The 16228-nt window shown below is 42.2% G+C and overlaps 1 protein-coding gene across 1 annotated transcript in view; it reads right to left on the reverse strand.

Annotated features, from left to right (window-relative positions):
* Nucleotides 1-9325: 9325 nt before the first annotated feature.
* Nucleotides 9326-16228, reverse strand: part of CUNH3orf52 (chromosome unknown C3orf52 homolog) — a 7942-nt gene continuing 1039 nt past the window's right edge. Inside the window, exons 2-6 of the mRNA XM_009274603.2 lie at nucleotides 13622-13745; nucleotides 12919-13052; nucleotides 11960-12030; nucleotides 9908-10107; nucleotides 9326-9360 (exon numbers count right to left, since the gene is read on the reverse strand). Of these exons, the coding sequence (XP_009272878.2) occupies nucleotides 9326-9360; nucleotides 9908-10107; nucleotides 11960-12030; nucleotides 12919-13052; nucleotides 13622-13745 (564 nt within the window). The remainder of the gene's footprint in view (nucleotides 9361-9907; nucleotides 10108-11959; nucleotides 12031-12918; nucleotides 13053-13621; nucleotides 13746-16228) is intronic.

The raw sequence follows: 16228 nt of genomic DNA on the forward strand, positions 1-16228 counted from the left end.
AACCTCCTTGCATCCAGTGGGGGGATACCTGCCCTCTTGCTGCCCCACCACGCTGGATTATTTGGGGCCTCTTTGGTTTTTTTGTTTCTGGAATGACACAGCACAAGGGGGCGGCCGTCCCCTCCAGCCTCCTAAACCACGCGTGCTTTGGCCACCGCCACACAGCTGCCTCCCGTGATGGCGAATTTGGCCTTGGTACATCACAGCCAGGGCTGCAGGCCTGCAAGCTCCCGAACCGCAGCGGGGCAGCACCTGCTCCATGGGGCATCTGTGCTACACCCCTGAACCGCAGCGGGGCAGCATCTGCTCCATGGGGCATCTGTGCTACACCCCTGCTTCGTCCCAGCATACCAGGCAGAGACCTGCAGGAGGAAGGGGACTGCCAGCACAGCACACCCCGTGTTTGGTCACACGCCAGCCCCCATTCCCCATATACAAGCACAGTTTAGGACTTTTTCTAAACACACGTAGGTATGAGGTATTCTCCTAATAAAATGCTTTCTGCATATTAAATATGCAAATAGGGATGACACATAGTAGCCAGGATCATGCGTGTTCACGTGAATCACGAGGTCTTGGTTTCAATTCATTCTGCTACATTTCCCATCAGTAGGTAAAGCCATTCATGTAGGGACGGTATAATACTTTTACCACTTTCACAAGCTGCAGTATTTACGTAGGAACAGCTTCTTGTTAGTCGTGTACATCATCAATTTCATGGCAATGACAAGGCAGCACAGTAATGTTTTAAACCACTGCACGTTCTCTCAGATGGCAGCTTTAATGCAATATTGAGAGACTGACGTCTTTCCTTCAGTCAGGCTGCAAAACAAGTACACTTAAAAACCTCATTATCTTAGGCAAAAGTGAAAGCTCAGCTCTGAAATTTTACAGGAGCAACAAATAGTTCAACCAACCTCGCAACAAAAACCAGCTAGGCAGCTAAAAATAAAGCTGTGAGAAAGGATGATACAAACAACAACCCCCTGACATTTAGATGCTTACGGGACAGAGAGACAAATTTCCAGAAAAGCCCAAGCCCGCCGAACCCATGTGCACAAACACCCAGTGCACACTCGGGCATGTAGCACATCACATAGTGCCTCTGCGCCCCAGCGCCCAGCCAGCGATCCCAGGGAGAATTAAGGCTGCATTGGCCATAAGGCTGAAATACAGTCGGAGAGCAAGCAAGCAAGAACAACCATTTCTGAGAGAGATATGTAAAACTGATTTCAGTTAAGTAAAAAAAACACCAAAAAAACCAAAAAACCAAAACAACAAGGTTGCACATCTAGGTTTTATTAAGGTCGATGAGCAGTGTTGCATGACGTAAGTGTGTGTTAAACTAGAGAAAAGATAAATCTTGAAAAGCCATCAGACTTTTTTAGCCCTCAGAGATTCAACCCTTTCCCCAACTAATGTCACACTAGCTCATGCTTTTGTACAGACTGTGCTCAGTCTGTAGCTAAGTCTGAGTAAATCCTGTGCTGCAGAAAGGCCTTGTGTCCTGTCGCTGCACCAAAGAATGACAATCATCACATGTGTTTTCTTCCTCTTTCCCCAGCACAGACCTACAGCCATTCGCCAAGTACCGTCAAGGTAATGACTAAAAGTGAATGTTTTTGCTGCTTTCCAGGGCAACTGAGTCCAAAATATTCATGTGTCAGAAAGACAAGGTGTCCATCACGTTCCCACAGGAGAGACAAAAACTTATAATCAGGGTATTTGCTTGGGATGCAGAAAAACATCAGTTTAAGCCTATGTACCAAACAAATGTATGTACATAAACTATAACAATGATACGCACCCCACTCTCGGGCAGCCGGCGGCCAAACAGACCGCAGCACTCACCTGTAATTTCAGAGGCTGAGTGCAATGCTGCCTGGCCTGAATCAGGCAATTCAGGAGGCTGTGCCTCATGATCATGTCCTAGATGAGTGTCCCCAGCCACTGGGCAATTTATGGTTGTGGGGGTACTTCTCTCTCCTCCTCCTTTCCTTCTCCCCTCAGCTTTCTGGTAGCCAGCATAACCTCTCTTGCCTACAGTTACATCAAAACTGACGTGATTCCACAAAAAAGTTTCAGTTTCAGCACGACATCTTTTAATAAAAAGCCATTTAACTGGACTATTTCCAACTACCTTTAGTAACAAAAGAAGTCTTCAGCTGAAAGACAAAGGGAGATTTAATACTTGGAGGCTTAAAAGGTTTTGGTTAATCTTTCCATCTTAAAAAAAATTAGCGGATGTCTCAATGAATGGCTATGTCTGTGTTGGAACAGAAGAAGGTTTCCCTTTCCAATGTCCCACTGACTCTAAAAGGAGGAAGAAAAGCCTCAAACTATGCACTGTCAGATTGAATATTTAGTTTCTTATAAACCAGAATGGATCAAATGGTTGCACTGCAGGAGAGGACACTCAGGAAAGACTGGCATGATTAACATATTGCCCAGTCCATCTTACTTCCCTGCTTTGGGGTTAGATTCAGGAGCTCTGGCACTGCACCCCAAGGTAATTTAAGAGGTAACTATAGTAATTTAAGAGTTAACTATATAACTTGGTGTGTGCGCTGCTCCTCTGCCCAAACTCATTGTCCTGGAGGCAAGGGGCGGCAGGGGTGGGGGAGCAGCCACTTCTCAACTGATGTACTTCACAGTCTCCTGTACTGGTTTGTTTGCGTTCATATACTGGGCTCCAAGAGGCAGCAGCTGAGTACCTGTGGTTTGCTACCTCTGCTTTGTAAATAGTTCTTTTTATCAGAGGGCGAGTGAAGTTGCCTCTTGAGTCACCAATGACAAATGATCACCAGAAGCCCTATGTACCGCAGAACAAAGCACTGCCATTTAGCAGCCCAACCTGGTGTTTGGGGGTTTTTTTTATAACGATGACATCAGTAAACAAAAGTTGGTGCCCGTCAGATATGTGGGTGTTTAGCAGAAAATTTTGAAGAAAGTGGGCAAAATGACAGAAAAGGGTGTGATTAAATGAGCTCATCATTTCTACATGTGAGCGTGGGGTGGACTGTGGGGGAAGAGACGAGGAGGGGGTGGAACTGTAATGGGGAACCTGCCAAGTAGCTGTCTAGTTTTAAGAGTTTTTGGTCCCAAGTAAAAGCCCCAGAGTGTGGTCTGAAGACAGTCCTGGGAGGGTTGTTAGTGGATTAGGAGAGACGCCCCTTCCAAGTATTAAACTTGGCCTATGAATAACGAAAGTCTCAAATGAAATCTCAAGAGTCTTCATGCTCACTCCTCCTGCGCTGTCAGTGTGTGGGACAAATCACTCCACCGCTGCACTTCAGTCTCCCCACTGATAAGAGAAGTCGATGATAACAGCCTTTCAAAACTTGTAGACTGGAAGAATTCTGGAAAATGTGGCTATGAGCAAGTCTTGGGTAGACCTATATGTTGGAAGGGACAAGAGGGTCTGCAGACTTCACTCAGTGGATTTGGAGACAGTCGCTCATGAAGATAAAGAACCTACCTGTTCTCATTTTGCAGGCACATTAGGAAAAATACTGTTGCCCTCCCAATTCTTTGCAATAGTGACTAGGGGAGGAGAGCGCCATGCCCCTGCAAATAGGTAGGGAATTCCTTTTCTTAAGCAAGTCCATCCTGATTGCTCTGCTCCTTAAAACTTCTGGAAGTTCTAAATCTCAAAATTTTATAAAGCCTCAAATCAAAACTCAGGAATTATTTTCAGCGAAGTGTCCTCAAAGTCAGGAGATCTTTCACATCAAGCAGAATCTAAACAGACAAAATGATTTATATAAGCTGGGAAAATCCGAGACAGATTCTGCAGGAATGAAGTTCTAGCAACTATTTCTCACTTCTAGGTTTGAAAAATAAAAGAGAACCCTTTGGGTTTATTAGCGCATGGAGCAGAGACCTCTGTTCCACATACAGAGTATGAAAGGTAGCTACAAATGTCAGCATGAACTCAGCAACACCCACTTAAAATACTGCTACTACTGCAGACAATAGAGGACGACACTATAAAGCCCATACTTACTGGCTTTATTACCCAGTGGGTTCAAATCAAGAACATCAGGGCAAACAAATTTTTAACTTCTGGCTCTGAGTACTTAATCACTTCACATCATCCTTTTAATGAGTCATCCTGTTAGCTATTTAGATGCACAATCACCCACAACCCATTAGCAAACACCTTCAAGAGGCAAAAGGAGGGACAAGTCTCAACAAAGTTGGGAAAGCATTTACCCACACAATCTTACCTCCTCCTCCATTAATGGCTCTTCCTTCTCCTCCCTCTGTTTTCAAGGAAAGCATTAGACAAGGACTACCAGGGAGGGGGTTAGCCACCGCTGCATCTCCCGTGAGGCCAGGGCCCCTTCCAGGACAGTGTGTCTCCTGCACAGACACAGGCACACACACACACTTGGGGTCTCAGTCGACTCCCAGACCCTACAGTCTCTCTGACAACTGGCCACGACTCCCCTGGCCCTCCCTTTATTCCCCTCCTTTCCCATGCTTTTTGCTCTGCAAATCACCCTGATCCCTCCCTTTAGTTCCTCCCATAAATATCCCATAATAAGTCTTGTGTAAACCCCAAATGCTCTCCCTTCACATGCATCGATACTGTGTCCCATGACTTTAGTAACTCCCCCTCCACCCCCATCTGTAAGGTGATCTGGAGAGCTGCTCCCGTTCACTTATTGGATAGATGTCACCCTGGGACCACACCGGCTTTCCTGGGACAGCCCTGGGGGGACCCAGGGCAGGGCATGATTTGGGTTCCTCCACCTGCCATGTGCCACTGTGCTCCTCGTGTGTGTGGTGATGAGCTTTTTATTACGTAACCTGCCACTAAGTGCTATCAACCTCAGAACAAGAGTCAGGCCTTCACCCTCCATCCACACCAAGCGTGCACGTGGTGTTGGGTGCTCCTGGTGTCCAGCCACAGCCTGTACAGTAGGGAAATGACAGTGGATTTACAAACCATTCTCGGTACTATGTACATCGGTCAACACCACTGCATGAGCACACAGGCTATATTACAGATTTGTTCACATTGCAAACTTCTTCAGGGTATAATCACATTGACGCTTCTCTCTCTCTCTCTCTCCTCCTCTCAGGAACATTCTGCCAAAAAAAATTCTATGAATTCCAGTGAACTGTGGTACTCTACTGTCAGCCACGATGTAAAACATAAAGCCTCTGTGATTAACACCAATAATCAGACAGAATATGCATTTCTCAACGTGTCCAAGAGGAAGGAAAATATTGCCAGCGCTGAAGAGCACAGTGAATATGATTATGTCCTGATAACTTAGAAAGGGACACTTTCTGCTCCCAAGGCACTCTTTTACTTGAATGCTTAAGCCAGCAGTGTGCAACCTTGCTAACCATCGTACCTCTGCTGTCAGGTCTTCAGACAAACACCCCTCTCATGTTACTGAGCTTACTCATTAAGACACATCTGCCAGTGGTTTCCAGTGAGGCAAATCTGTCCATGAAAAGGTGATCACAGAAAGAGACGTGCACAGGGTACAGGACTTGACAATTAAACCAAGAGGAATCAGTAGCAAAAGCCATTGTAAGACAGCGTTTCTCTATAGAAAATTAGGTGCTTCATTACTAGAAGCAACTGAGGCTGCACATTTTTCCGGACTTTTACAGCACTTTTTTTTAAAAAGGGGTCTTACAGAACTACTGATAGAAGTCTCAAAAATGCAATAACAACACCCCTTGTTGTTGGGATTTTTGTTTGGGTGTGGGGGGGTGTTTTTTAAATTAAAGCATAGACCCTGTGTTAGGTGCACTTAGTCTTTTCCAAAGTTTCTCTGGCCTGCTTGATAAATACCATTATACAATGTACAATTTCAATAAATAACTGATTTCTCAAATTGCCCCCCCCCTTAAATGTAATACTACTTATCTCAGCATGAAGTCTTAATGAAGTTGGAATTAAATAAAACAGCAACAAACTACATGCAAAACAAAAATTCCAGCCACTTGGAAGATTATGAAACCTGATGCTGCACAGGCAGTAACTCCACACCTCTCAGCAGAAGATTCCCAGGTGTCGCCTCCGGGACACAACGCTTCCAGCTCACTCCTGCTGGAGTCTCAGGTTTGTCTCTCTGCCATGCCAAACCATAACCTCCCCATAGCCCATCACCCCTCTGCAAGCAGCATTTCTGGACATGCACATAGGACTGAAATCCGTTATTCAACTGTTCACCAGAGCTTATAAAGTGATTATGTGCCTGTGTTCTTGGTTGAGCATGTTTTTTTGCTCCCTCCATTTTTGTAATAAAAAAATTTGGAAGAAAATGTTGAACAGTTTTCCTGATTTTAAATCTTCCTTCGTATGTGATTGCTGGCTGCAGCTCTGGCTTTACGGTGTAGCGCCTTTGCGATTCCCACGTGCAGTTTCAGTGCCGGGGGCAGCCCCACGGGTGAATGGTTGCAGGCAGCAGTGGACAGACAGACTGCTAGCATGGTGCAGGCATCACTCTCTGCAGGTACCGCTGCAGTGACAGGCAGCTGAATCTGCCCAAAATTTGTACCGGCTGCTGTGGCTACACAGATGACTGCCTACCATGGGATTTTAAAGGGCTGGTTGTACTCTCCACAAGCTGAATTACCAGAACTCTCTTTTCTCTTCCTTTTTAACAGTGTCTCCGTTGCCTCAGTCATTAAAGTATTACCCACACTTCTTCTATTAAAATTAACATTAAGCATTCACACAAAATATCTAACTTGATGAAATAATGTGTTTTCACACTGCTCTGTCCCTAATGGATGAGGTCATGATTAATTCACTTGGTTGTTTTCTTTTACATGATTAATTTACCTCAAAGATATAAAACCAGAAACCACTTTTTGTCATTTTTTGACATTTCCTTCAATGTGAGTTCAAAGCTTGACTGGAGGTAGACTGTAAAGTTGGGCATTTTCTGTTGAGTATCACAACATCTTGCTGCAACTCCACCTCCTTCTTTCCTGTGAATTGCTGGGGTAAAGGTACTGGGGCAGAGGAGGATGGCTGGAAAAAAAATGAATGCTTGGCTCCTTTTTTTCTGTTGACTCTTAATGCACATAAGTCTATCACCATAAAGAAGCATAATCATTATATTATTTTTCAGTTCTTAGAAACAGAATCAAGATAAAGAAGTGTTCAAGGGCAGGTTCAGTCATCTTAGTAAGAGCAATAAGATCAAACAACATCTCAAGGTAAATTATTTCTTTGCTGCTGGTATTTTCATAGCCTGCTACTTTTGGGACAAACCATACAAACCATGAATTTTATCCTTCCCCAATGTAAGAATCAAAAGGAATATCTCTTCTAGTTGTATGCTGTATAGAATATTGCATCAAGAGAAATTATGGTTCTTACAGCCAACGCTGTGTCTTACAAATCAAGATGGGGTCAGAATTAGCCACAGATATAAGATCCATGTGAACTACGAATTTGGTCCAGGCTGTTTCCCAAACTCAGTTAAAACTCAAGCAACAACAAATACGGGTTTGAGTGTACAGGTCTGTCAGACAGAAGCTTCATACAGCTCTCAGCATGTAGAATTCTGATGGTTATTTTCCAACTCAAACAGCTGAAAGACTGGAGCTGCTGAAGAATGAAAACAATCACTTTAAGAGTAAAAATAAATAATTTAATGCACAGTAAAATTGTCAGATTACTCCTTAAATAAACTAATAATATTAGAAAAAGAGAAACAATTTCCCGTAAGATATTTCTCACAATACAAAAGGTTTCTTAAAATACATTTGTCTATCTAACAGTACTAACATTTATACTGGCTATAAACAAATGACAAGAAGCTATACTTCACTAACATGGTAGTGAATACATTCCATTCCGCATAAGGTTAATGCTTAATTTTTAATTTTCATGTTATAGCCAGTTACTAGCTATAACTCTCATGCCACGCTGGCCTACATGGTCTGCTTCAGCACCTTTCTCTTGGCATTGGTCCATCTCATCTGATCTCTTGTCAACAAGAACAACTATTTGCTGCCTTATTAAGGCAAATATCTTGCATCTGTTCATTTTTACCCCCACTGCTGGACAGGGACTATAATTAAAGATATAGACTAGTTTCTCTTTGAATTTACAAATGCCAGTCAAATATCTGTCTGTTCACTAGTACCAGTAGCTAATTATTAAAGCACACAGGTAATTTGACCCTTGAAAGATTCCTGTGGCGTTCAGATGCGTTAGTGAACAAGACATGTTTCTTCCCGATGTTTCTTCCTTCATTTCTATTTCACATTACAGAAGAGAAAAATGGAGCAGATACCACCTTATCTAGGAAGACTGTAGGATGAACAAGGGAATGATGAGAGCTGAAGCTCACTTAAGAAGCTAGTGCAAAGGTCTTGCATGTAATCAAAGAAAATAGAGAGGATATTTAAGTTTTCAGGCTGTTTTATGAGGAAAGAACAACAGGGAAACATGGCATATGAAGTTAGCAGGGAAAAAAGTAAGAGACATGAGCATGGGTGGAAGTGAGCATTAAGGATGAAGCTGTGCAGATAATTTTGGATAAGCCAAGAGAAGAAGAAAGGAGCCACGTGCAAGACTGCTTTTAAAGCTCGTGCAGGAAATCCAGATTTAATCGTAAGGCAAGGCAAAGCAGAGGTTTCAAAGTCAACAGAGCATGCATCAGACAAGATACATGATTTTCACGAGTGAAATGGGTTATTGAGATATCAGGACAACAATAAAGAAGGAGGTAGCGGTGTTATAGGAGTACAATACTGTTATAAATATACCACATTTTCCATTTACAATTTTGCATCATAGACAGTATTTACAGGACAACATCTTTAGAAGTGTTTCTACCTAATTAATAGCTCCCTACCCTGGGATTACTAATAGATAGGAGAAGCCCATCTCTTCTAGGCAGCGAGGGAGATGAGGAGTCTTTCCCATCATTTCTCTGAAAGTTAAAATAGTATATTATTAACATTAAAATGAAACTTTAGTTAGACATTTCAGCATATTCTTTCCTGTCCCTTTTACACTGCATTTTCTATGAAACCTGTCAATATGTAAGGAACAAAATTATACTGAGAATTGGAACTCATGACTTGTTGCTCTCTTGTCCCTTGATAAGAGTACCACGGAAAATCAATACGAGTTAATTGCAAATCTTACTTATATACACCGTATGGTGATGTGCTAGACTAGAATTATTCTGAAAACACATAGGTGTGGCTCAGTAAGTTGGGGGTGTGGGGAAGCAGCTGCATGCATTGTTTTCAGTAAAACTGCAAAGCTCATAGGACTTTTATACTGACATTTCAATTAAGTCAAATTTAAATGCATTAGAATCACTACTAGTCACCAGTAGCCATTGGAATCACTACCTAGAAAACCTGGAAGAAAGAACATTTGGTTCCTTTAAAAGGAATAATAAATTTTCAAAAAAAACCTCTGAAAAGACAAAAGTTGGGAGGCTTTTTCATCCTTGACTGTGGAAAAAAGCAGAAGTTCACTCCCAAATTACTTATCCTGTTTTATTCGGATTAAAATTTGTTTTATAAGCATTCAAATATGAATATACAATAAGGAGAAACATATTTAATTATTTGGCTCCCCGTTATGGTACACACACATATGAGGAGATTTTCTTTGTAGGCATAAAATGCAAGAGGAGATCTGAAAAGTTTGGTTGGACTCTGTAGCTAACCAGTCTCATCACTACTCCCTTTCTCATCAGAGGACCAAACAGTGAATGTTAGGTTATAAGCTAAGCATAGCAAGACTTTCTTGTAAACTGAATATTTTACAATTTTCTTAATACTGTTGTGCAAAATATATTTACTAACAAATCTCTACATATTTCCAGAAAGATTGCCCTCCTTTCAAGTAAATACTTCTGCTCTTTGTAAAGAAACAGTCTCTCTAACGTACAGCACTTACATGTTAATGTGAGAGAAGTCGGGTCAAGCTTTAACCTGTTACATTCAGATGTCCCAGGATTAAAAGCATCATCTTCATCATAAATATTTTGACGTAAAACATTCCTTATAAAATCTGGGTTCATTGTGTTTTCCATAAACTCCGCTGCTGATGGTGGTACAGAAAACTCTAGCTGATAAAATACAGTAGAGCTTTCATTACTGAAAAACAAAGTCAAGCATGAATGCCTTCAAGTCCCCACTGGATCTTTTCTTTTTTGAGAAGACTGACTTTTCATATCAATATTGGCATGGATTTTTTTTAAACTTGTTCTAAAGAAAAGCATTATAAAAGAAAACTGCCATCAAAGATTCCAGTTTCCTCCTCCCCCTCCCTTCTTAGAGCAGCCCTTGACATTAACAGAAACTGGGCACATACCTGAAGCCAACCTGAGACACATTTTCAAATGCACAAAGGGCAATTGGACATGTGTCCTAATGGGATGAGGTTTTCAGCACTCGTGCTTCACAAGTACATAACAATAAGAGGTGCTGTGATATCTCATGCATAGGTTAACAGAACCTGCAGAAAGATTTGTTCTCCTGCTAGCAGTACTTGGGGCCACCCAGCTGTGCTCCTAACTCAGCTCTGGAGTGGAGTGTGCAAACCACTGAACTGGAGTCCATCTTTGGAGATTTCATTGTTTGTGGTCTACCAATCCACCGACTACAACTCGACAGTCACATTTTGTACTCACAGAATTTAAAACATCCAAAATGTAGTTAGATGGGGGAAAAGAAAAAGGGACAGAGAGAGAGAGACAAGCTGGAGAGAGAGAGATCAGCTAGTCAATATATATGCAGAACTACGGCTTTGTACCTGATGGTTTAAATCATAATTTTTACCTGTAAGGCTAAGGAGCTACAGCTCACTCATTGAACAGAGCCGGCATGCCCAAGGCTGGCGGTGTAGGGGAGCACATTCCCCAAAGTGCCCTCAGGACTGCCTCTTGCTGCAAGCCAAGGGGGCTCTTCCTCTGTCCTTGCTCTCTTAAGGGCCTTGGGACTTCGCAAATCTACTTCCCTTGGTTTTCTCCCATCTTTCTAATCCCTTTTGCAACAGTGCTTTTTCAGAAGTCCTTGTGGAAACTCTCTGACTGCCTTCCCTTGCCTCTGTGCTATCTCTCCATGGCAGGACCATGCTGCAGCTGATCTTTCCAGCCCCACTTTTCCCTCTGCTGCTCAGCCTCCCTCCTGTTGTAAATCTGTGGTATCTCCATAGATTAACACTTCACAGTCTCAAACACTGTAAACTCCTTAGCCTTCCTCCAGTGCCAGTTTCTGCCGAGAGTAAGATCCTTCCTCTGTTCCAGCTTGAAGCTCTCTGTTGCCTCTGCAAGGCAGGCCTGGATGCTTTTCCCCTTCTTCCCACCACTGCTACTCCTCTGGCTCCACCAGACTCCGGTGGCTGAGTCTCTCCCACCCAGGCTAGCCTAGCCTCCACTCTGCCACCTGCTCTGCCTCTCACTCCTGTTCCCCCAGTCTCTCCAACACGTTGCTGCTTTGAGATTTGCTCCTGTTTTCCAAAATAAAGTGAGGGGGAAAAGTGGTCCAAACAAACCAGCAATACAATATTACTCTTTTGGCTCTCACGACTTGTATGTCCCTGTTGCCTTTAGCTCTTTTGGAAACAAAACAGTTCTCCCCTCCCCATGAACACTGTTTTATTTATTTAAGGCTATTTAAGCCATGTCAATCTCAAGTGGTTCCAGCACCTCATTTTCCTTTAAATAAATATGCTTGAATATGTATATTAAGGGCTGCACTTGGAACCAAAGACAACAGAGATGATACTTAACAGCACCAAAATGTTACTGTCATTATATATTATTAGCAGCTTTTGCCATTTACACCAGAGGATGCTTCGATGGTTTTTCACTACCTATATATGTAACTGTCCCCCAATCAACCTATATTTTGCAGATTTAAGTGTTGTGCATATTTACATAGGCACATGTATGTCTCATCAAAAGCCTGGAATTTTCAGATAATTTTGGTGACAGAAATTGCTTACCTGAAATAAACCACCTGAGCTGACCTAAAGTAGCGTCCTAGAGCTGGAGATGAACTGTAGACATCTGTTAACTTAGAGAGAAAAAAGAAAAGAAAAAGAAAAAAAATATTTCTTCCATTCATTCTCTCTTTTCCCCATAAAAGAAAGTACAGCGGATCATTCTTACAGGGTGTTTTAAGGTGCATAAACATAGGTGCTGAAGGTCAAATATCAGCAAATATCTGCCCTGGAAAAGGTACACAATCCCTTTAAGCTTGACAGACAAGTTAATCTGTGTGTTTGAGTGATTACTATATAACCTTAACAAAATGGAGGCATTCAGGGTGAACTAAAAGTATGTGCTCACGTTGCCACGTGCAATTTATGTTTGGCTTGGGTTTTTATTAGTACCAAAAAGCCCTTCTACTCTTGGTAGAGGGAAGGGTGTCTCTACTGAGACTCCCTTTCCACAATAAGTCTAAATCAGCACTGTCATGCCTGCTGAGCTTGTTTCAGCTGTAACTCAGAGCTGTGATGGCTCAATGGAAATGGCAGCTATAAACCCAGGCTGTCATCGTGTACTTACAGAAGAATGCAACACACAGGATGTTTAGCCAGCACTGGGTTTAGATGACCTTCACAGACCCCTCCTAACGTAAATTATTCAATGATTCTATGAAAAAGGTGAAGACTATGTCCCAAACATTACTCAAATTTGGGAAAAAAATATTTTTTTGGGAAAAAAAGGCTTTTTTTTTTTTTTTAAATCAATGTAAACTGCTTGTGTACTTAAAAGCAGACAATTCTTTTTTCTAGATCAGGACTTAAAATTATACCAGAAAAAGTACAACTCAGAATTTTTTGTGGACTTGCAAATGACCGAGTTGCTACATAGAGAAACAGAAACTTCTTAAAAGGGAAAACACTGAATCTGTGTTACAAGCAGAAACAGCTTTGCCAAGAACCACACCAACACATACCCTCTTAGTAATGTCTTCGGAGAAAAAGTGTGGGAGACCACACATTAACTCCAACGTTCCTGAAAAATTGCGACAATTTTCACTATTTAGTAGTGCATCAGGATCCCAATAGTCATCTTCATCTGTGTAAACATCTAATATTCAAAAGGAGATAAAAAGGGGAGGAAAAAATTCCAGTTAGCAGAAGTTTTGGAAAAAAACCCTCTTGGCTTTCTTCAGGGTGGCTTTCTCACAAATTTCCTAGGTAATGACTGACTGAGAGTGACAGAAAGAAAGTGCAAGTCACTTGAGGAAAAGTGACAGCACATGGAGGTCAATCACCCACCCCCATTAGTGAAAGTCAGCTGCTTTGGGAGCCTGACAGTCACTGATACCACACGAGGGGACGTAAGTGATCCATTGCACTTGTTGCAATGCTACAAGCATCATTTCCATCCTCACCCCCAACCCTGTTCTCCTAACATTGTCTCACTAAGCTACAAACTGGAATTGCCATCTGATCAGGATACAAGTTGCTTGCTGCCTGCTAAAATAAAAGCGTTCATATCCACTACTCAACACACCATCCTCTGCAGTCAACATCCCAGTCCCTTCAGCAGTTTACAGAAGGAGTTTAAAGGATGCTACTGTTCAATCTGTGTTATATTAGATTGTACATATTGTACATTTTTATTAGAGGACGAACTAAGAGTGAGATACTTACTAGAATAAAGAATTAGGCTGATGACAATGACCAGGAAGAATACTAGAAAAATTGTAGTTATAACCATCCATAGTTTACACTTCCAGAAAACTACATTCCCGCATGATTTCCAGTGATTTCTCTCCTAGTTATAAAAGGAAGGGGTATGTTGATTAATGAAATAAGGTGGGAAAAAAAAATATTTAAGCATGTCTCTACTGTAACATTTAGAAACAAAAAACCCCACCTAGATGGGAGAGTCTCATTGGTAAGCAATGCCCTACACCAGGGGTTCCCACCCTTAAGCGCTGCTGCAGGTGGGAACGTAGACCTGTAGAAGGCAAAGGACATTCGCAGACAGGCCATTATTTGAAAGAGACGTATCATTCCCCATTTGTGCAGAATTTCCAATTCCTGAATTGCCCATAAAGCTAAGGTGCTACAAAGGTTCTTTCATGGCTTCCAAATTTTTGTTTAAACTACGTAGATTTGATTTGCATGTTCCACAAGCTGTCCTTTTAATGTTTCCCATCTCTCCCAACCAAAAAGGTGTCTGTGGAGGGATTTCCAAAATCATTTACCTCTGCGACGCTGGTATCATCAGTCTGTATAGCTCCTGGATGCCAGCACCCAAAGCAAGTGGACTGCTATTCATTAGATAATATTACATTAAAGAACACTGTAGAATAATTGAGACTTTTACAGCTGACTCCCTTTTTCTTCAAAAGATTGGAAACTTGAAGGCTATTGAGCACATTTACCAGAAAGTTTATTACAAATCTCATCTGTCCTAGGACATCACGAGGAAACTCTCTTGAAAGAAATTGTGCATGTGTGCACGTTCATATAGGAAAGAAAGGAGAGAAAGGACAATACCTGCCTTTCATTTAATTTTTAATAAGATGTAAGATCATGGCAGATCATGGCAGAAGTTAGTGTTTTATCAGTTACCCCAGCAGTACCAATATTAAAAAAGAAAAAAGCTTAGGTGATATAGCAAAACAAATTAAAAAACCCTCCAACTATTTTGTTCCACAGCCAGAAGATTGAAGGAAGGGCATGAATTCATAAGAAAGTAGACCATGCTGCCTTTTTAATTACTCCTCCTCCTCCTCCCTATCCACCGTAAACCCAGCTGTAAACTCCATGTCCTTTTTGACATCAGTACCAGGCGAGAAAAAGCACATGCTGTAGGTTGTCTGGGCCACACACGTGCAAGTTGGCAAGAACTAGCTGCTGGATGGAAGCACTAACCCACGTTACCTCCCTTTACTTTTTGAACTTTCTAAGAACCCAGCATAATAGAAAGCCTTTCACTGAATTTAACTGACATCCACCAGCTGGCTTAAAGCTTCTTTGGGGGTGGCAGATGAACAGGAGGAGAAAACAGACACCCACAGAAAGATCTTACAAGAGTCATTTCTCCAGGAGCGGAGAAAGGGAGAAAGGGAAAAACACTCTCTGCAGACACCCCTGCATGCAGAACTTTGCTTTGGCGGAGAACGAAGGGCAAAGGCTGAATATGGTTTTGCTTACAGCATGCTTTCAGGTGTAATCATGTTTACGTATGTATTATTTATCTGATTTTTAAAATGTATTAGAAGAATGAAGCTTCGATTTAATACTTGACACTAGCATATAATTTTGTATCTGAAAAAAGAAAAAAAAAACAGTAAGTACTGCCTAGAGTACAACTATGAAATCAGACATAGTAATATCAGCTGAGACAGACAGATATCAAGCCCAAGTTTCGTTTGAGCCACATATTTAGACCATCACAACAGTGAAATTCTTAATCACACATAGCAAACTGGCTTGATCTCAAGCAAACATTCAGCTCCCCAGCTATCCCCTACCAGCTGGGCCAACACCCTCTGGACATTGCCCACATACGTCACAAGACTGCCGGGAGGGAGCAGCAGCAGAGAAAATCTCTCCCTGGTGGGCAGGGCAGTTCTTCTGATTAACCTGCCACCCGAGCAGGAAGCAGAGCATGATAATTTTCCAGTGGTCCCTATAGGCTAGGAAGCCAATTGCCAGAATCAGCAGAAACAGAGCCCAAATGAAAACTCAGTTCTGGGAAGGGGAAGGCTAAACAGAAACTTAAGGGTAAAGTTTCTCAAGATAGCCAAGCGGATCTCCTGCCTCTCCTCCACCCTCTCCTGTTCCTCTTTGCACCTCCCTATAATTTGTCTGACCCTGCAGCAAGCTGTTTCAGCTTACCAGACCAGAAGGGAAGTAACTGGTCCCCGATATAGTAGAATAAATGGGGTTTTTGCCTAGCTGGTGGAATGAATAAGCCCACAGAGATGATCAGTGGGGCTCGCACAAGGAAGCAGTCGCTGTTGCTTGGCCAGGAGCAGGAAGGGAGGGGTGGCATGACTAATATAGACGAGTTCTCGGAAGAGCTCAGCCATCCCTAGAGAAAAGTGGGGAAACTTCTTAGCTCTGCCCCAGATATTCCCTCTGCTCTTGAGTAAGTAATAAAAATTGTTGTACAACAGTCACCTGTGCATATATACTAATCCTCTGCCAGCATTAGTCTGTTCCATAGCTTTAAGCTAAATGCTGGGAGCTACCTCCCTCAGGACTCACATGCTGGTCTTAACTGAGGCTTTGGGGCACTCT

Source organism: Aptenodytes forsteri, unplaced genomic scaffold, assembly GCF_000699145.1.
Source record: "Aptenodytes forsteri isolate BGI_AS27 unplaced genomic scaffold, ASM69914v1 Scaffold287, whole genome shotgun sequence".
NCBI lineage: Eukaryota > Metazoa > Chordata > Aves > Sphenisciformes > Spheniscidae > Aptenodytes > Aptenodytes forsteri.